Raw genomic sequence first — 20854 nt, forward strand, 5'->3', positions numbered from 1 at the left:
GCTGGTTCAAGAGATCGCACAGAGCAGCAACAAACCAAACCAGGCCTATATCACCAAGGCCTCCCCAATGAAGAAAATGCTGCCATCCATCTTACCTTTCTTCTGCAATTTCTGGATAGCCTCTCTCCATTCCGCCCGCTCGTAGTCAGAGGAAAGAAGAAACAAGTAACTCTGGAAAGGAAATAGGGTGGCATCAAGGGGGTGGGGCACACAGCCCCCTCTTTCCCCTTCCCGAGAGTACGGTCTCTGTAACCAGCAAATCTAACGAGTTGTTCTTTTGTGAATTTACATCAAACTAGCACAAAGTATGGTTAACAAACCAGCCCCAAAGGCTAGTATAAAGTACAGGATGTATTCTAACCAGCAAACCGCGGTTGGTCCGCATTTAGATGTCACGGCCAAGCAAGGTTTAATCAAACCATAGTTTATGATGATGTCATGCCCACAAGGAGGTGCTCCTCTCCTTCCCCGTCTTTGATCTCTGACCTTGCCTAAAAGCCTTCCTCTAGCACAGACTTGGGCATTATACGGCCCGCGGGCCACATCCGGCCCGCCAGATGACCCTGACTGGCCCCCCTGCCGTGCTGGGGAGCGAGGCGTCTTTGAAAGCCCCGCAGAAGCTGGTTGCCTTGGCTGCCGGCTTCTGCGGGGCTTTCAAAAGCGCCTTGCCCCACTGCCTTTTGGCCCGGCCCTCCACAATATTTTCTGTTTCTTAGGCGGCCCCATGGAAAAAATAATTGCCCACCCCTGCTCTAGCAGCTCCCTTTCCTCTCCCCCCGCCCAACCCACCCACGAGGAGGACCCGTCCGTACTTTCCCATTGCGGTGATGGATGCGGAAGGGGATGGAAGGAGAGTTGAGCAGAAGCCAGAATTCGTTGTCGAACATCTTCTTCTTCAAGCGCTCCATGGCTCGGCTTTGCCCCTTGTTGGCCTTCTGCGGAGGAGAAGAAGCCGAGTTCAGAACAGGTTTGGCCGAAGATCTGAACACTAATTAGGGGGACCCTAATTTCTTGGAAATAGGGTGATAGCAGAAGTGGGCAGTTCTTTCCAGGAACACCTCAAGTCTTCAGCTTACCCACCATGTCCTGAGAAGTTGTCCCCTGCACACTCCTTCTCAGTTCAGTTCAGTTCAGTGGCGTATCTACCAGAGGAACATGGGGAGTCAATTAACTCCAGGCGCCCCCATTGGGTCATGTGGGGGGAGCCTGCCGTAGGCCACCTCTTGGCCCGACCCTGCCAGGATGCTGCGCCACTGGGCACCTTTCATCAGTGGTGGGATCCAAAAATTTTAGTAACAGGTTCCCACGGTGGTGGGATTCAAACTGCGGCGTAGCACCAATGGGGCTGGGCGGGGCATTCCGGGGGCGTGGCCGGCCATCCCGGGGGCGTGGCATTCCTGGGCAGGGCTGTGGCAAGGACGCAACTGCTGCGCTGGTCCTTGGGCGGGAAACGAATGAACGCAGGCGCAGGCTGCCACGCACACCGGTGCACCTCCTGCTAGACTGCTTCAAGTTCTGCGCGCTACTGCTGAGAGGAGGGCAAAAATCACGTGGCAAAATCACCAATTAGTAACCCCCTCTCAGCACACACAAATAATTAATAACCTACTCTCGGGAACCTGTGAGAACCTGCTGGATCCCACCTCTGCCTTTCATTCCAACCCCACCAGGCTGCTCCTTCAGCCAGCGGAGGCTCCTGGTGGGGCCGGGCCAAGGGGTGGCTTGCAGCAGGCTCCCAGCCCACCTGCTCCAGCCTGCCAGGCACCCCTCAGCCTGGCCCCACCAGGCCCACTAAGGTAAGTGGGGTGGGGGCACCCAGAGCAGGTGTTGCCCCGGGCACCATTTCCCCCCCAACAAGCCTCTGGCTCAGTTAGATTTGAATCCAGTACCATCTTAAAGCCCAGCAAGATTTGGGGTGGATAAGCTTTCCCTTGGTCAGTTTCATCGCAGCTCACAAAGGGAGTTTTGCCTCTCGGAATCTTTGCTTGTGTGTCTGTGCAGTCAAGTCGTGTTGACCCTTGGTGGGGCTTTCAAGGCAAGAGAAGGGCAGAGGTGGTTTGCCAACGCCTGCCTCTGCATGGGCTGAGAGAGTTCTGAGAGAACTGCGACTCGCCCACAGGCTACATGTGGATGAGTGGGGAATCTAACCCGGGTCTCCAGATTAGAGTCTGCCACTCATGTGAAAGAGCTGGGAATCAACTTGGGGATCCCCTGCTGGAAAATGGCTGTTGATCCCGAGGGACCTCTTGAGCTGATGATCCTACAAAGCTATCCTGATTGTATGGCCCGTGCCCTGAGAATATAACACTTAGGAGGAGCCCCCTCCCGGTCCCCTCCCAGTGTACAAACCTCCTTCTGCACCTCGCTTTTCATAGAGGAAATCTTTATCTTCACATCCTCCAGGTCATGGTCGGGCATGGCGTGGACGTGTGGGCAGGGGTCCAGCCCTTCCAGAGAGGGGAACACCAGCTCCGCCAAGGGCACATACCATTTGCATTCGTACTGCTGATGTTTCCTGCAGTGGAAGAGGGACGGTTGTAATCATCTCAACCCAATGAATCATATATGCCTTGGTTTCTTTCCAGCCATTAGCTTTGGATTGTGGGTAGCCAGATTCTATGCGGCAGCTAGACTCTATCACAGTTCTCTATCAGTCTAATGCAGTGGTGGCGAACCTATGCCACGGGTGCCAGAGGCGGCACGCACAGAGTGCCACCCCCCACACATCTAGGCTGGCCTGGGCCGCTGGGCTCAATTATTAGCATTAAACCTAAGACCTAGTTTTGGGGAAGCAGTGTTGATAACCCTGTTAAGCGCTGTTAAACCCCACTGATTTTCATGCAAATAACTAAAGGGTGATCCTTTACCTAGGATCGGTTGCTGGCAATGGGGATTGCTTCTGAGTAAACCCTCCTAGGGTCGTGATTAACTGGTTGGAAGAGTTGCACGGTTGACTACCACCAAGCTTACTCCCGAGTAAAGCACGCCTCAGAGCCAACTGTTTTTTTCTAAACTAAATCCTCAGCATTCAGGTTAAATTGCCGTTTTGGCACTTTGCGAGAAAATAAATGGGTTTTGTGTTGCAATTTGGGCACTTGGTCTCAAAAAGGTTCGCCATCACTGGTCTAATGGATTACACTTACACATTTCAATGCAATTTATGTAACCTTTTAATGCATGATTACGGCAACTGTTTTTACTTCTGAGTTAGTATTTCACCGTAATAAATAACTCATTCCCCTCATCTCACCCCAATGGAACCTCTCTGTACAGAGGCACTATATCTTTGAAGGCCAAGGGCTGCAGACAAGCAAACCTCCAACATGTGGGCTTCCCAGAGGTACCTGGCCAGCTACTGCTAGAAAGAGGACGCTGGACCAGTTGGGCCTTGGGTCTGATCTGGCAATGCAGCCATGCTCTTAAACAAGTGAGTTATGAACTTCAAAGGATGCTAACACAGGATGACAAGATGGTTCTCACAGAGGCAGACGAACCTCCCCCTCCCGGCTTCTGCCCAGCCATCAAGAGAAGAAGAAGAGTTTGGATTTATACCCCACCTTTCTCTCTGGTAAGGAGACTCAAGGTGGCTTACAAGCCTCCAAGCAGCAGTGGCGTAGGAGGTTAAGAGCTCGTGTATCTAATCTGGAGGAACCGGGTTTGATTCCCAGCTCTGCCGCCTGAGCTGTGGAGGCTTATCGGGGGAATTCAGATTAGCCTGTACACTTCCACACATGCCAGCTGGGTGACCTTGGGCTAGTCACAGCTTCTTGGAGCTCTCTCAGCCCCGCCCACCTCACAGGGTGTTTGTTGTGAGGGGGAAAGGGCAAGGAGATTGTAAGCCCCTTTGAGTCTCCTACAGGAGAGAAAGGGGGGATATAAATCCAAACTCTTCTTCTTCTTCTCTTCTTTCCCTTCCTCTCTGACACCTGGTGAGGTAGGTGGGGCTGAGAGAGTTCTGAAGAACTGGGACTAGCCCAAGGTCACCCAGCAGGAATGTAGGAGTGCAGACACACATCTGGTTCACCAGAATGGGGAATCAAACCCGGTTCTCCAGATTAGAATCCACCTGCTCTTAACCGCTACACCACGCATTTACTGTTCTCATGAAAATTCAAGAGCCTTGCACATTTAGGCTTTGCACAGATTCTCTCTCTCTTATACGTCACAGCCTTTGGACGCTCCACATTCCTCCCCCAATTCATCTTTCCTTTCTGCATGTGTATGCAACATAGGGACACAGGACTGTGCGTGCCACATGCATGCAACGACGCAAGAAATCACTCCATGCATTCGAGGAAGTGGGATCTATGCCTCGTTCGCACATGCAGAGAGCCAGTCAGTGGTGGGATCCAAACATTTTAGTAACAGGTTCCCATGGTGGTGGGATTCAAACTGTGGTGTAGCGCCAATGGGGCTGGGCAGGGCACGACGGGGGCGTGGCCGGGGATTCCAGGGGCAGGGCAGTGGCAAGGACGCAGCCGCTGCGCCGGTCCTTGGGCGGGAAACGAATGCACGCAGGCGCAGGCTGCCACGCACGCAGGTGCACCCCCTGCTAGACTGCTTCAAGTTCTGCGCGCTACTGCTGAGAGGAGGGGCGTAACTAAGGCCAAAATCACGTGGCAAAATCACCAATTAGTAACCCCCTCTCGGCACACACAAAGAATTAGTAACCTACTCTCGGGAACCTGTGAGAACCTGCTGGATCTCACCTCTGGAGACAGTTTGGTGTAGTGGATAGAACGTCCTACTAAGATTTGGCAGACTTGGGTAAGAACCCCCACTCTCCTAGGGAAATGCTGTCTCACACTCTCTTTCAGTCTAATCCTCCTCACAATGCTGCCGGGATGATAAAACGGAGGAGAGGAGAATGATGCAAGATGTTTTGGGTTCCCACTGGGGAGAAGGGCATGGTATAAATCAGGGGTCTGCAACCGGTGGCTCTCCAGATGTTCATCGACTACAATTCCCATCAACCCCTGCCAGCATGGCCAATTGGGGCTGATGGGAATTGTAGTCCATGAACATCTGGAGAGCCACAGGTTGCAGACCCCTGGTATAAATGAAGTAAATACATGCAAGAGAACAAGGAATGAGGTGGCAGAATGACCTACAGACGGTTCCTTATAATGCTCTACCTTACAACCTGAATGGCGGGGTGGGGGAGTTAGAAGCATTCTCCCTGCTGGTTGTGGTGGGTTTTCTGGGCTGTGTGGCCGTGGTCTGGTGGATCTTGTTCCTAACATTTCACCTGCATCTGTGGCTGGCATCTTCAGAGGTGTATCACAGAGAGAAGTCTGTTACAGACTTCCCTGACACACTTACAGACTTCCCTCTGTGATACACCTCTGAAGATGCCAGCCACAGATGCAGGCGAAACGTTAGGAACAAGATCCACCAGACCACAGCCACACAGCCCGGAAAACCCACCACAACCAGTTGAATCTGGCCGTGAAAGCCTTCGACAGTACATCATCCCTGCTGTTTCCAATGTGCATGGAGAATTTTTTTTAATGCAAAAAGACATGCATTCTCAAGCGGGGTCACCCATTCTGCCTCTTCATTCCCTCCTCATTCTCCTGCAGGCACAAACCAAATGCTCGTCCACAAACCAAGTAAATCTGCCATCCCTCCAACGGCCCCCAGATCCTTGCTGGTGCCGCAGCAGGTGGAGATGGAGGGACACTGGGTGGGACTAGACATGCTGCTAAGGGCCCATCATTCCATTTCCACTATCAATTCTCAGAAGAGAGGGGGAGCAGAGGATGCCAGATTCTCCCCCCCCATGCCCCATTACTACCCCTCACCCCCCCCCCCACCTCACCCCACTGCTGTTTTCTTCAGTTTGGCACAGAGAAGCATATCCGTGAAGAGGAAGACGTGGCGTAGTTTGCGGGTGCCTTCGGCCATCTCCACCAAGAAGCCATCTTTGACCAGCTGCCGGGTCTGCAGTGAGAGAAGGAGATGTGAGTGTGGGGGAGGGGGGGCTGCCACTATCTCCCCCTCCCCCACAAAGAAGCAGTGCAGAGAGAGACCCATCCCAGATCCCTGGTCAGGTACAGAACTCAAAGGGTGAAATTCTGAAGTCTTTACAAGAAGGGTGGGATAAAAATGGAAAGCGACCAAGAATCATTATGCCTAAGATCCTTAAGAAAAAGTTTGGGGATTTCCCCCTGTGGAGAAATGGCTCCTCCCCCCCTTTTTCTTTGTCTTTCCTCCCCTCCTCCCATCAGGTATCATAGATTTGAAGGACTCTAGAGATTCCAGGAAGTGACCTAGGAGGAAAAAAATATCTTAATCCAGCCTGACCAGGTGAAAGGAGGGTGGGGTCTGGAATCTGATAAATTGCTGGGAGTGAAGGGGCGAGGTCTCGTCTTTCTTCCCTTCCCACCCAGCTGGCATGAGTTGGAGTGCACAAGCTAATCTAGTTCACCAGATAAACCTCCACAGCTCAAGTGGCAGAGCGGGGAATCAAACCCGGTTCTCCAGATTAGAGTGCACCTGCTCTTAACCACGCTGGCTCTCAAAGGGCACCTTCCCTCTGCTCCCTACTCCGCCTCACCTCGCCCTTGGGTGTGGTGACTGCCGTCCTGCGGGGGTCAATGTCCTCATTGATGCTGGAAAGGAAGTTTTGGGAGATCCGGAGGGCATCCTGCAGCAATGGGTAGTCCGGGTGGTCGGACGGCGTGTGCTTGAGTAGGTCCTGGGACAACAGCAGAGAAGGGAGGCAATTTGCTGGCTGTGACATCACTCCACGGACCAGTGAAGACCTGGTGTCTGCACAGGGGATTACCTTTACATATAAGGGAGTGAGTACAGCATCCGTACCAGCCCGGACAACCCTGATCACACCAGGGCTTGGAAGCTAAGCAAGGTTTGCCATAGACAATAGGGGGATGAGAGACAACCAAGGAAGACCTGAGTTGCTTCTCAGAGGAAGGCAATGGCCTCTGCTCATCTCTCGCCTTGATAACCCCATAAGAGGGAATTTCTCTTGCCTTGAAAAACCCATAAGATAGAAGCTGCTATACCCTTTCCACCAAAAGAACTAAGTAGAATTGTAACTCCGTATTTCTAAAACAAAAGATATTTCCTCACTGAGAAATTAAATCCAGATACAACCAGGCTTCAAAAGAAACAGCACCTTTTCATCACGGTTCCACCCTCCCCACTGCAGCATGTGTGTGATGAGGACATGTCTATCACGCTTTCAAACAGTGCAGCACTCCCCACAATCGCGCGATCTGCTCAGTGTCTCTTTCTTTCTCGTCCTGATTGGCTGTTGCACTGTGTTGGGGCAGGATTTTTTAAAAACCTTTTTTTTTTTGGCGCAGCTATGTCACCACGCACATGTGTAGACAAGTTTTTCGCGCTAAGCTACGTTTATACGCGGCTTCGGAACTCTTTGCCCACGCAGCTGCGCTGGCACAAAAGTCTAATTTTAGTTTACAGTTGGCACAGAAATCACGTTCCACACAGCCACATTTCAACGTAGCCTCCGCCGGCATGAAACCCAAAGAAAGGCTGTGTGCGCTTTGCGCACAGCCCACTGTGCTCTGATTGGCTGGAAGGCTCCGCGTTACTATGGCGGGAAATTAAATCTAGATTCAACCCCCGAACCTCCCCAATGGTCTGGGTTCGGCGCGTGTTTTTTAAAAAGGTGCACTTCCACGCAGGTTCTTAAAAAACACATGATAAGGAGGAGCAGAAGCACCAGAGCCAGAATGAATCCATGTTCGGTGGTTGAGCGGTGGGGAGTTCTTGCTGAAACGTGGATATTTTTGACCGTGGGGATTCGACCAAAGACGGAGCATTCTAAAACAAAGATGATCCAGCATGTGCCAGATGAAGTTACAATTCGACTTCTTTTGGTGGAAAAGGGTATGCTCAAGGGCACATTTCAGAGCCCTGGGAAACCAAAGTATTTCCCGTTAAGAATGTGTGAACGTGTTCCAACTTCCTTCTCGAAAGGGGAGGGTTTCCAGTCAAGAAGGGTGTACATGACCGACACATGACCTCAAGCGTCCCCCCCTCCCCCCAACATACACTTTCTCAAGTATCTCCAATGGAGAGTAGCCATTAAGACTGAGCTTCGGAAAGTCCCAAATTAAAATCCTGCCTCCACCATAGACTTTAGGCAACACATTTCTTCCCTCAAATCTCCCGTCCATCGCCTAACACAGGGATAATAATACTGATCTGAATTACAGGGCTTTGTTTGCGAGGATTACCCATGTAGCATATGTGAAGTGCTTTGAGACAGAAGCCCTGCTTAAATGGATAATCTCCTTTGTGGGTCTTTTTTTTATTATACAAAGTGGGGGAAATGAATTCCTTACGTTGGGAGAAAACCAGAAAAGGAATTCCTGCCTCTCTTTCCCCCCTTCCTATGTCAGTTTGCAGGGATTTTGTTCGAAGGAAGCAGTAAAGAAATAGAAGGGTGCTGCCCCCCCCCCCCACCCGTATACTCACATGCAATACAAGCGTGCTCCGAGTCACACGGTCTATGGGCTTATACAGAAGTGCTATATGTTGAGAAAAAGGAGAAAAATGTATAATCCCGGTGAGAGGTACTCCAGTGCAACCATCCCCTTTCTTGATCACACTCCATACATTCAACGGTCTCTCCCCACAGTGGCCCGTCAAGATGGCCTCTATTTCAATCACCCGGTATAGCAACGTTGGAGAGAAAGGGCTGGGAGGCCGTACCCAGAGGTGGGATCCAGCAGGTTCTCACCAGTTCCCGAGAGTGGGTTACTAATTATTTGTGTGTGCCGAGTGGGGGTTATTAAATGGGGCTGCTTTTCTGTTAGAAATTCCATTAGGTCCCAAAATCATAAAGTCCTGTTGTTTCCTATGTGGCTGGTTAGCGAAGGGAGAAAACGGGATCATTCTCCCTGTTGGGCTGTTTTAAAAACATGTTTTAGAAATAGGGTAAAGTTCCTTGTTGAAGGAAAGTATCCTTCTTTTGCTTTCTAGAAACAAAATTAAGTATTTGAAAGTATTAAGTATTTGACAGGCAGTCAATTAGAGGAGAAGTAGTTGTTTCTGTTGGCAGTATAGGACTTGCTATAATGAGTTTAAATTATGGACAGAAAGATACCAGCTGGAAATTAGGAACTTTTTTTTTACAGTAAGAGTTTTTAACAGTAACAGAGAAATTATTAATGCCCTGCCCCCGGAATGCCTGGCCACGCCCCCATCGTGCCCCCAATAGGCTACAGTTTTGAAGAGAGCTGGTACAATGAAGGCATCGTCATTATTTATAGATCAACGAATGTGGGCTTTCTTTTGTGCCCACCTGGCAATTGTCACCTGTGGTCCAGTCGGTTTTTGAAACTCTTCAAAACACAGCGGAACTTGATAGGGAGACAGACACACAGGTATGGGCCAATAGGCAGGGTTCACAGTCATGGTTTTTTATATATCTGCCCGTTCTCAATTAAACCACATGGTATGGGAGGGAGGTGAGTATTTTTTACACAAAATATTACATGCAGGTGGGGGCTGCTGGCTCCCTCCCCTTCCATACCTTGCCCCCTCCCCCATGGTCACCTGAGATACTTTTCTCAATGTCTCAGATAGTGGAAGGGAATTGGGATGGAGAAGAGAGAATTTGAAACACCCAAGCATGGAAAATTAAGGTAGAGGATAGGGGAGGCCTCAGCTCCTCTGCCCCTGTTTGTTGGCATGATGAGGGGCCAAATACCAGAAGAACAAACACAGCTGGCCTGCCATTCCATCTGACAGTAAACCAATGGGCCAAATCAGCTGTGTAACGGAGCCACCCACAAACACCCCGAATACAGCCATTCTCTCCCTTCCAAATCAGCTTCAGTGCCTAAGACCTTTATCCGTGGCCCCGCTCTGCACACCTCCACTAACAAGGTTAGGGGTCTTGACCTACTTTGGAAACTATCCAGGTATGCAGAAAAACATGACCACAACTTAACAAATGACAACCAAATGGGATAAGCGGGCGCAATGAGGACTGAGCATGCTTCAGGGGGGCCAAAAACAGTGAAGAAGCTGAGAATCAGTAAATGGGGGGAAAGGGGGTGGGGAAATCAATCTCATCCAACCCCTTACAGACTCCTGGGAGGGTCTACATTTCTCATCCTTTCTCACTATTCCTTATAGGACCCCAGCTTGTCATGTCTACGGCGATATATTCCACACTCTAGCCAACTCTCAATGGCTACTGGCCCATCTGTGACTCCAGTGCCTTGAGCAATGATTCATTCCACCACTACCCTCATCCATGCCCTCAGAGAGGGTCTCTGCCCCCTTACCAAACTCACATTATGAGGGTCATGGAAGAAAAAGCTTGGATGCAGGAACGTGTGTGTGTGTGTGTGTGTGTGTGTGTGTGTGTGTGTGTGTGTGTGTGTGTGTGTGTGTGTGTGTGTGTGTGTGTGTGTGTGTGTGTGTGTGTGTGTGTGTGTGTGTGTGTGTGTGTGAGAGAGAGAGAGAGAGAGAGAGAGAGAGAGAGAGAGAGATGTCAACAGTTTTGCAGGTGTTTCCTACTACCCAGGTCCACCGGCAAGAAATGAAGAAGAAGAGTTGGATTTACATCCCCCCTTTCTCTCCTGTAAGGAGACTCAAAGGGGCTTACAAACTCCTTTCCTCCCACCCCCCCCCCCAACAAACACCCTGTGAGGTAGGTGGGGCTGAGAGAGCTTTGAAGAACTGTGACTAGCCCAAGGTCACCCATCTGGCATGTGTTGGAGTGCACAAGTTAATCTGGTTCACCACAGCTCAAGTGGCGGAGCAGGGGATCAAGCCCTGTTCTCCACATTAGAGTGCACCTGCTCTTCACAACCACACCTTGAGGGCTCTCAAATGTTGGAGATTCTCATTTTGAGGGGGTGGGAATTGGGTGTGGAGAAATCCTCCCACTTCACACTGAAGTCACATTCTGAATTTGCTGCCCCAGTGTGCTAGCTAACCTTCTTCCTTAATTTCCAGGGGGGGCACGGGGAAAAATTTCCTCAATAGCAGAACCAGCCACTCCTTGAGTGGAGTTACAAGCACCTGCGGATTAGTTACTACCTGGGAAATTGTTGTTTCAATGGTTTCCAAAAAGGTTGCCCTTTCCCAGAGTACCCTTTCCCAGAAATGACTCAATGCACTTTGAAGACAGAATCTGGAAACTGAAACAGCATCCCCAGGGGGTTAAAAATAGTGAGCTAAATAAATGGCTTTTGCTTTCAGAAGAACATAAGAACGAGCCTGCTGGATCAGACCAGAGTCCATCTAGTCCAGCACTCTGCCACTCGCAGTGGTCCACCAGGTGCCTTTGGGAGCTCACCTGCAGGAGGTGAAAGCAATGGCCTTCTGCTGCTGCTCCCAAGCACCTGGTCTGCTCAGGCATTTGCAATCTCAGATCAAGGAGGACCAAGATTGGTAGCCATAGATCCTCTTACAATATTCAGCACAGCAATTTAAGAGACGAGTGAGACCAACTTTAGTGTGGGAAAGAAGAACGGTGTCGTCAGCATACAGTAACGCGGGCACGTGTTTAGTGCTTAGTTTGGGAACATGCCCATTGGCCTTCTGGAGGGTTGGCACTAGATCACTAAGGAATATATTGAACAAAGTGGGGGCCAATGTACAGCCTTGTTTGACCCCTCTGGTTGTGATGATATTTTCTGTGAGCCATAGATCGACTTCTCCTCCATCAATCTGTCCAAGCCCCTTTTAAAGCTATCCGGGTTAGTGGCCATCACCACCTCCTGTGGCAGCATATTCCAAACATTTAACTACTTCCATTTAACTACTTCCAAACCTTCTACCTGGGGTGGGCTGCCCCTCCTCGCTGAACCCTGCACACCGAGCTGCTTGTGAAACATGTGCGTGTGTCTGTGATCCCTGACGCTCATCCAGACCCAAACTGGTTTTCCCCTTCCCACGCTTCCCCAAAGCAAAACAGGAAGAAGCCCGGCCTCACTCTGGCCACGGCAAAAAATAGGGAAATTCGCCTCGCCCGCCTTTCGTGTCAAACGCAACTGCTGACCTGTCCAGCACAGGAAACCACGTCTCCTCCTGAGCCCCACAACTCTTTCCCCACCCACCAACCCGCAGTGAATTACGAGCGAGGCTCAGATGGCCCGAAAACCCCATGAACAAACGTCTGCTGGGCATGCCCCCAACAGAGCGGCTTACTGAAACGGGGCTCACGTGGGAAAGGTTTGGGAAAGACCCGGCCCAGCCATCCTTCCGTCCTTTGGCCCCAAGATATCTTTCTGCAGGATCTAAACAGTACCCCCAAGGTGGTAGCAATACCTATAAAAAGGCAGCTAAGTCACTGGCAATTTGATACCCTTTAATTTGACACTGACAGCGGTCCCCCTTACTTAACCTCAAGGGGTGACAGTCAAGAAAACAGAGATCACAAAGCAACACTAAAACACCCTTGTGTTTAAAAAAAAAAAAACGAACAAAACCCGCCCAAGAGATGCTCGCAAAGGTTACCCCGCTAGCCAAGAGCAGTCAACGCCGGTCCACTGACGTCATGGCCTCGCCTCTTATGCCTGGTCCGGCAGCTACCAGGCTGCCCTCCCCGGTTCCCACCGTTGTCATGGTTACTGGACCCAGGGACATCTTTCACAACCAGACACATGGAGTGACAAGACTAAGGTGAGATGCCACACTCCTGCCCCTCCCAACCCCCAACCCCACTCCCGAAAGAAACTAGATGATGCTTTTTGGGGGGGGGGGGGGAACCATGGCAGTCAACGCCCCCATCTCTCACAAACTGTGGAAACAGGTATTGGAGAAATACCTCGCTCACCTCGCTCACCTCGCTCCCGGAGCACGCTTCCAAAAAGCCCGTAAAAGACGCTGGCGCACAAGACAGCGAGCCAAGAAGTTCCACTTAGGAAAGCAGAATGGGGTGATCAAAAGGCAATGGTGACACCACCACCCCCTTAAATCTCCTTGCTGCTGACAGATTCCAAACCATCTTTCAGCGGCCCCAGGGCCCCCAACAGTACCATTCCTTTGAGCCCCCCTCTTCCGCTTGTTCAAAACGACGCCCAGAAGAAACCCACGCAAGAAAGCCCAGCCCTGGGATGGACAAGAACAAAGAAATTTCCAAGTTCAGTCTCCAGAGCTGAGCACCTTTCAAACCTGCTCTTCAGAACCTTTGCTCTTAAGGATGAGGGTTTGCTCGCTAGCTTTTGAGGGGGGGGGGGGGAAGGGAGGCGCTTGATAGGTCACCAGGGGGCAGCCCGAATCCTCACACCACCACCCCAACGACGTTTCAGAAAAGATAGCCCGGACACCCCGGCTTGCAAGCGACAGGACTCCCACAAAGAAACGCCCCGCTGACTAATAAAAAAGGGGAGCTGCAAGACCCCCCCACGATCACCCCACCGTAAGTGCAGTTACAGCAAAAACGGATGATGAGCAGAATTTCCATGGTGGTCCCTTCTCCGCATGGCCCCCACTCCTAGCTCCATCGGCGGTCAAAGGAAGAGAGGTGGTGGCTGGTGGTGAGATCGACAAAGGCAGCTAGTGGTGGGGGGGAGGAGGAGGAGGAGGAGGAGGAGGGAGGGGGAGGGAAGGGAGTGTGAGAGCTGTCAGACGCTGCTAGCATGCTAAAGCGTGCACCCCCTCCTCACTTCCCTCCCTCCCCTCCCGGAACCACACAAAGGGCTGCATCTCCAAGGGAGGATCCGATCTATCATTTAGGGGTTAAGGTCATATGGATGGGGTGGAGGGGGATACAGACAAAGGCTTCCCACACACACCATTGACAAACTCACGAGCACAGCCTCACGGAGAAGAATCAATACCTTCCATGGTGACGGAGGTGTGGTTCTCTTTGGAATCTCGGGGGCCCTTCACCTTCAACTCCTGCCAATGGGAAAGGTGTGTTTGTTAGAGGCGGTTTCACGGAGCGTGGAAAAGGGCTTGCCTTTCTGGGAGTGGGAGGTTTGGGTGCTCGCTGGTTTCTTCTTTTGAGGAATTCCCGGGGATCCAAACACTGGAGCAGGGGTCTGCAAACGGTGGCTCTCCAGATGTTCATGGGCTACAATTCCCATCAGCCCCTGCCAGCATGGCCAAGTGGCAGGGCTGATGGGAATTGTAGTCCATGAACATCTGGAGAGTCACAGTTTGCAGACCCCTCCCTGGAGGATACAAAGACTTCCCCCACCCCAACCCCTGAGGATGTGTGGAGTAGACCTTCTGGGTCTCGCCCACTTCTTGCATATCTACAACCAAAATGTGCACAATATGGGATTTAAACAGGGACGAATGTTCAATCAAAGAGCTGGAGCCTTCTGGACAGGGCTGGAGTCCCAACCCTGCTTGACTCGGGGGTGCAGGAGGAGAGAACAGAATGTGTTTCTGATGAGGACATCTTGCCCATCTGCTTGAATGGGAACTTGATGGCATTTCCCCTCTCGCCCCGAGAGCACCAGAACTGCCTTACAGGGTCAGACTCACCTCATCAGACATTTCCTTTTCCATCCTGATGCCTTTTTGCTGGTTCCCAGGGTTTGGCAGTCAAGGAAGACTGCCTCTAAGCACGGAAGCTCCGGTTTAGCTATCACAGGTAGCAGGTACGGTAAGCCCATGATTCTGTCTACTTTGAAAAATTTAAAAAGCAATCTACTCCCCGCTCCACTCTTCTATCTACTGTCTTTTCACTGCCCACCTTGTGAACAAATCACAAGTTCTTAATATAGTGGAAGCAGAAAAAATGAGACCAAAAATTGCCAATAGGTGGGTAGGAATTGCAGAAGAGTAGGAATTGGAGCAGGGACGTAAGTATAGATTTTTTAGGGGGGGGGTTCCGGGGGGGCCACACCCCCACCCGCCCCTAGGGCATGGCCACGCCTCCCCAAGCCACACCCCTGGCCTAGCGCTTATAAAAGCAGCTCTCCAAGGCCGGGGATGGTAGACTCCCCCGCCCTGCCCTCCCTGCCCCCCCACCAGCTGGGCTCCCAACCGGCAGTTCCTTCTGCCCTCCCCTCTGGGCAGAGGCATAGAGGGAAAATGGAGCCCAGTGCAAAATCTGAGTCCCCAATCCCACCTCCGGGGCAGCCGCTGTGATGCTGGAATCCACCCCCAAACAGCATCACTTTCAATGGTGTATAAACTAGAGAGCCAAAATTCTCCTTTTAAATCCACCTTAAAGGGAGAATCTGGGGTCCCCAGTTAAACAACATTGAAAGTGATGCTGTTTTGGGGTGGATTATCACCCACCGTGAAACAGCATCACTTTCAACGTGGTGTAGTGGTTAAGAGCAGGTGCATTCTAATCTGGAGGAACCGGGTTTGATTCTCTGCTCTGCCGCTTGAGCTTGGAGCAGGACTTCCGTTGGAATGGGATAGGAACGAGGAGCCAATCCCCACCCCTTCAGGGCTGTAGTACCCGGATGGGAAACTACCCAGGAAATCCAGGGTAGCTACACAGAGGCAGGCAACGGCAGAACCACCTCTGTCCCTCTCTTGCCTTGAAAACTCTATGGGGTCACCACAAGCTGGCATTCACTTGACGCCGCTCGCTACCATCACCCCCACAGAAAAGAGAAACAAAACCAGGAAGAAAAAAATATATGCAAGTTAAGTCATACATACACCATCGTTTACTTCCACCACCAAAGCAGAAGAGGTGGTATAACGGGGCCTTCAGACAACACACAAGAGTTATGTGTGTCCCATTGTTATACGTCATAGCACACTGAGGTCATGCATGGCAGTCTTGTCTGATCTAAGCAAAGCAGGGGTCCGGAACCCGTAGGTCTTGAGCCAAATCTGTCATCCCTTCAACCATGGAGGGGGGGGGGCTTGGTCCTTGTCAACCCCCAATGTAAAAAGGGGGTGCAGAATCATGGGGGACGACATGATTTGACAGGAGGTCCCATTTCCAGGGGAGGCTCTTTAGGGGTGGGAGTCAGTCCCGTGAGCTCTCCCTACCCTGCGAAGTATCACTTACGTCAGTGATGGCGAACCTATGGCACGGGTACCAGAAGTGGCACTCAGAGCCCTCTCTGTGGGCACGCACAGAATTCATCATGTGGAGGGGAAATTCCCACCCCCCCGCACACACACATCTAGGCTGGCCTGGGCCGCTGGGCTTGATTATTAGCATTAAACCTAAGACCTAGTTTTGGGGAAGCAGTGTAGGTAACCCTGTTAAGCACTGTTAAACCCCACTGATTTTCATGCAAAGAACTAAAGCACGATCCGTTATCTGGGAATAAGCATGGTTGCTGGCAATGGGGCTTGCTTCTGAGTAAACTCTCCTAGGGTCTGATTTACCCGTTCGAAGAGTTGCATGGATGCTTCAAAACAAAGCCAACAACTACCACCAAGCTTATTCCCCAGTAATGCATGCCTCAGAGCCAACCATTTTTTCTAAAATCTCAGTATTCAGGTTAAATTGCCGTGTTGGCACTTTGCGATAAATAAGTCGGTTTTGGGTTGCAGTTTGGGCACTCGGTCTCAAAAAGGTTCGCCATCACTGACTTACGTGAACAAGAGCCTACTTTGTTTGTCCGAAATTTATGGAAGTTAGACCCGATTTTTATTCTTAAGGTCCCAAGTTTGGCAGGCCCTTGCCCTCCTAACTCCAAACTGAATTATCTCCTGAAAAATCAGGATCCTACGTTATTGGAAATGGTGGCCAATTTCCTGATTAATACTCTGAAATAACCCTTTGGGCTTTCCTCTCTGTTGATATTATATTTGTATACCTTTGACATTCCTCCCATTTTCTCATACCTCATCTATTTTTATTTGGTGTTTCTCTTTTTGATGCCTTATAAAAGTTACTGAACTGAACAACAACGATAATAAATCCTCACTCCGTCATGAATGTCACCTGGGGACCTTCGGAAAGTAACTACCTTTCAACTTGTAGCTTGCCTGACAGGGTTGTTGTAAGGCAGTGATGGCAAACCTTTTCGAGGCCGAGTGCCCAAACTGCAACCCAAAACCCACTTATTTATCGCAAAATGCCAACACGGCAATTTAACCTGAATACTGAGGTTTAAGTTTAGAAAAAATGGTTGGCTCCGAGGCACGCGTTACTTGGGAGTAAGCTTGGTGGTATTCTGTGGCTTTGCTTTGAAGCAACCATGCAACTCTTCCAACGGATGAATCACGACCCTAGGAGGATGAATCACGACCCTTGCTCAGAAGCAAGCCCCATTGGCAGCAACTGAGTTTACTCCCAGGTAAAGGATTGCGCTTTAGTTCTTCACATGAAAATCAGTGGGGTTTAACAGTACTTAACAGGGTTACCTACACTGCTTCCCCAAAACTAGGTCTTAGGTTTAATGCTAATAATGCTAATAATCAATTAGCTAATGCTAATAATAATGCTAATCATCAAGCCCAGTGGCCCAGGCCAGCCTAGATGTGTGTGGGGGCATTCTGTTTGCACGTGCCCACAGAGAGGGCTCTGAGTGCCACCACTGGCACCTGTGCCATAGGTTCGCCACCACTGTTGTAAGGCATGGGAAAATCCCACCACTTGGGATCCCTTCCCACCTGCCTCTTCATCTGTTCCCTTCTTCTCCTCCTTTTAAAAATATCCCTTTCCCTTTCTCTCCCCTCCCTTGAATAGGCCCAAACTAATTAGTGGTTATACTACATTGATGTCGCATGATCGTGGAATAAACCCCCAATGGAAAAATAATAGAAAATAAGGAAAGAAATGTTACAGAGCCAAATTTCTGACAATTTACATGATGCATTTATGTTGATGGGAATACGTATTTAAATTATTGTATTGTCGAAGGCTTTCGTGGCCGGAATCACTGGGGTGTTGTGGGGTTTACTGGCTGTAGGGTCAAGTTCCAGTAGCATTTTCTCCTGACGTTTTGCCTGCCTCTGTGGCTGGCACCTTCAGCCACAGATGCAGGTGAAACGTCAGGAGAAAATGCTACTGGAACACGGCCATACAGCCCGGAAACCCCACAGCACCCCATTTAAATTATTTATTGTGTTATATTAATCTGTATCGTACATTTGTTATTGCTTGGGGAATTATGTCGGGAGACGCCCTGGGTTCGGCCCTTGGCTGGGCAGGATAAAAATCACAATGAGATAAAAGTAAAGGGAGAAGGCGGGGACAATCAACACGATGGTGATAAGGATTAATAACGCTGAACAGTGGAAGTGAAGGTAACAAACAGCAATAATATCGCACCTCTGAGATGTCCTTGAACTGATGATTACTTTGGCTGCATTTCTCTGCGGTCTCGAGTGCGATTTTGTAGTTGTCCACAAAGGCCTTGTAAACCCCCAACTGACTAGCCTGTTGAGAGGAAAGGGGTGGGGAGGGAGAACCATTTTAAAAAGCGGCAACTGAGTTTATTTGCCTCCCTTATGAGTCAGAACAAAAATGCCATTTTTAAATTTTACAAATAGAGTTATAAGCACACACGATATCCAGGTCAAAATATTCCTGTCGTACCCCAGTCTAAAAGCAATATGAGACCACTGAAACGGCCCTGCTGGACCTGACCAAGGTGTGTCTGTCTCATTCAGCATCTTGTTTCCAGCAGTGACTGGTCATATGCCCAAGAAGATGGCCAACCCTGTTGTCGTCTCCAGCAGCCGACACTTTAGAAGAAGAAGAGTTTGGATTTATATCCCCCCTTTCTCTCCTGCAGGAGACTCAAAGGGGCTGACAATCTCCTTGCTCTTCCCCCCTCACAACAAACACCCTGTGAGGTAGGTGGGGCTGAGAGAGCTCCGACAAGCTGTGACTAGCCCAAGGTCACCCAGCTGGCATGTGTGGGAGTGCACAGGCTAGTCTGAATTCCCCAGATAAGCCTCCACAGCTCAGGCGGCAGAGCGGGGAATCAAACCCGGTTCCTCCAGATGAGATACACGAGCTCTTAACCTCCTACGCCACTGCTGCTCCTGCCTCTGAACATGTTCCAATTTGACCATGTTGACTATCTCTCCTCCATGGAATTTGTGCAATTCCCCCTTTCAAACCGTTCATACTGGAGGTCATTGTTACATAGAATCATAGAGTTGGAAGAAACCCTAAGGGGCCATCCAGTCCAACCCCCTGCCGTGCAGGAACACACAATCAAAGCACTCCTGACAGATGGCCATCCAGCCTCTCTTTCAAAACCTCCAAAGAAGGAGATTCCACCATACTCCGAGGTAGTGCATTCCACTGTTGAACAGCCCTTACTGGCAGGAAGTGGAATCTCTTTTCCTGCACCTTGAACCCATCACTCCTGGTCCTAGTCTCTGGAGCCGCAGAAAACAAGCTTGCTCCCTCACCAACATGACACCCCTTCAGTTATCTGAACATGGCTATCATATGACCTCTTAACCTTCTCTTCACCAAGCTAAACATCCCCAGCTCCCTACGTCTCTCCAGGTAGGGCATGGATTCCAGACCTTTTGCCATTTTGGTTGCCCTCCTCTGGGCCCATTCCAGTGTGGAATTGAGATGTTCCAGGGTGGAATTGACATGCAGCAATCAATTCCACACTGTGATTATCTGCTGGGTTAAAGTAGCAGCATTTTTGGTTTGTCCTGAATTTATAGGCCCGCCGATTTCATCAAATGCTCCAAGTTCCAAAATTGTAGGAGAGAAGGGAAAAAAATCCACCTCCGCTTCATAATTGTTCAAACCTCTGTCATATTCCAGCTTCATCATATTCTACAATTAACCCTTTCCTCAACCAGTGTGGTGTTGTGGTTCAAGTGCCAAACTACAATCTGGGAGACCCATGTTCGAATCACCCACACACCCTGCCACAGAAGCTCACCAGGTGACTTGGGGCCAGTCATACTCTCTAAGCACAGGTGTCAAACTCGCGGCCCTCCAGATGTTATGGACTACAGTTCCCATCATCCCCTGCCAGCATCATGCTGGCAGGGGATGATGGGAACTGTAGTCCATAACATCTGGAGGGCCGCGAGTTTGACACCTGTGCATCTAACGTACCACACAGGTTTGTTGTAAGGAAATGGGAAGAGAAGATACTGATGACAGCCACTTTAGATCCCCACTGGAGAGAAAGGTGGGGCATAAATGAACTGCATAAAATAACCTCTTTAACCTTACCCTACAAGAGAAATGATAAAAACCTGTTCAACATTTGGGTTAATCCGAAAACACTATTATTCTGAAGATTTTGTGGAGCGTCTCTGCATTCAGCGTTTTTTTATTCCAGGAATGAAACATACAGGAAGGAGCAGAATTCTAAATTCAGAATGAAGAGACTTGGTGTGTGTGTGTCATTTTAAATTACAGCTCTATGACCCCCAGATCACCCCATATAGCTACTCCATCTAATAAATGGGAGAGAGCAGTCTTAAGTGTGAGACCAGGGAAAATCTGTCAGCCCTCCACCTCCCAAGAACTGGCAGAGAGTTCTGGGTGAAACTTTCCACTCTGGCTCTTTGTTTCCCCTTGTTTCATTCAAATAAGGAAACTTTCCATCCAAGAGACAAGTCACCTTTGTGTAGCTTTTCCCACCTGATCACAACATTTGCCTGTATAAACAGAGAACTGCAGAAAAGAACCGGGGCTATCTACCTGCCCAAACAAAGCACGCAACGCTGGAAACTACTGAAGACACTGGAGCAAGCTGTCTGGTCAACCAGGGAACACAGTGCGAACACTGACCCAAGCAAACAGGAGGCTGAACTGTGGTTGCTATCCTTTACTGGTGTTAAGCCTTATGACTGAGGTTGGGTTTGCCAATTGTGGCAAGAACCAGGGTGATGTAGTGATCAAGAGCAGGAGGACTCTAATCTGCTGATCTGGATATGATCCCCCGCTCCTACCCATGGTTCCCCTCCACATGAGCACAGAAACAGGTTTGACTCCCCGTTCCTCCGCATGAGTGGCGGACTCTAACCT

At 50.1% G+C, this 20854-nt stretch overlaps 1 protein-coding gene across 1 annotated transcript in view; it reads right to left on the minus strand.

Annotated features, from left to right (window-relative positions):
- Nucleotides 1-20854, minus strand: part of ABR (ABR activator of RhoGEF and GTPase) — a 116700-nt gene that overhangs the window by 15140 nt on the left and 80706 nt on the right. Inside the window, exons 5-12 of the mRNA XM_048519394.1 lie at nt 18167-18274; nt 13797-13857; nt 8470-8522; nt 6560-6700; nt 5822-5943; nt 2350-2515; nt 813-935; nt 96-171 (exon numbers count right to left, since the gene is read on the minus strand). Of these exons, the coding sequence (XP_048375351.1) occupies nt 96-171; nt 813-935; nt 2350-2515; nt 5822-5943; nt 6560-6700; nt 8470-8522; nt 13797-13857; nt 18167-18274 (850 nt within the window). The remainder of the gene's footprint in view (nt 1-95; nt 172-812; nt 936-2349; nt 2516-5821; nt 5944-6559; nt 6701-8469; nt 8523-13796; nt 13858-18166; nt 18275-20854) is intronic.

This window comes from Sphaerodactylus townsendi, linkage group LG16, assembly GCF_021028975.2.
Source record: "Sphaerodactylus townsendi isolate TG3544 linkage group LG16, MPM_Stown_v2.3, whole genome shotgun sequence".
In the NCBI taxonomy this organism is placed as follows: Eukaryota; Metazoa; Chordata; class Lepidosauria; order Squamata; family Sphaerodactylidae; genus Sphaerodactylus; species Sphaerodactylus townsendi.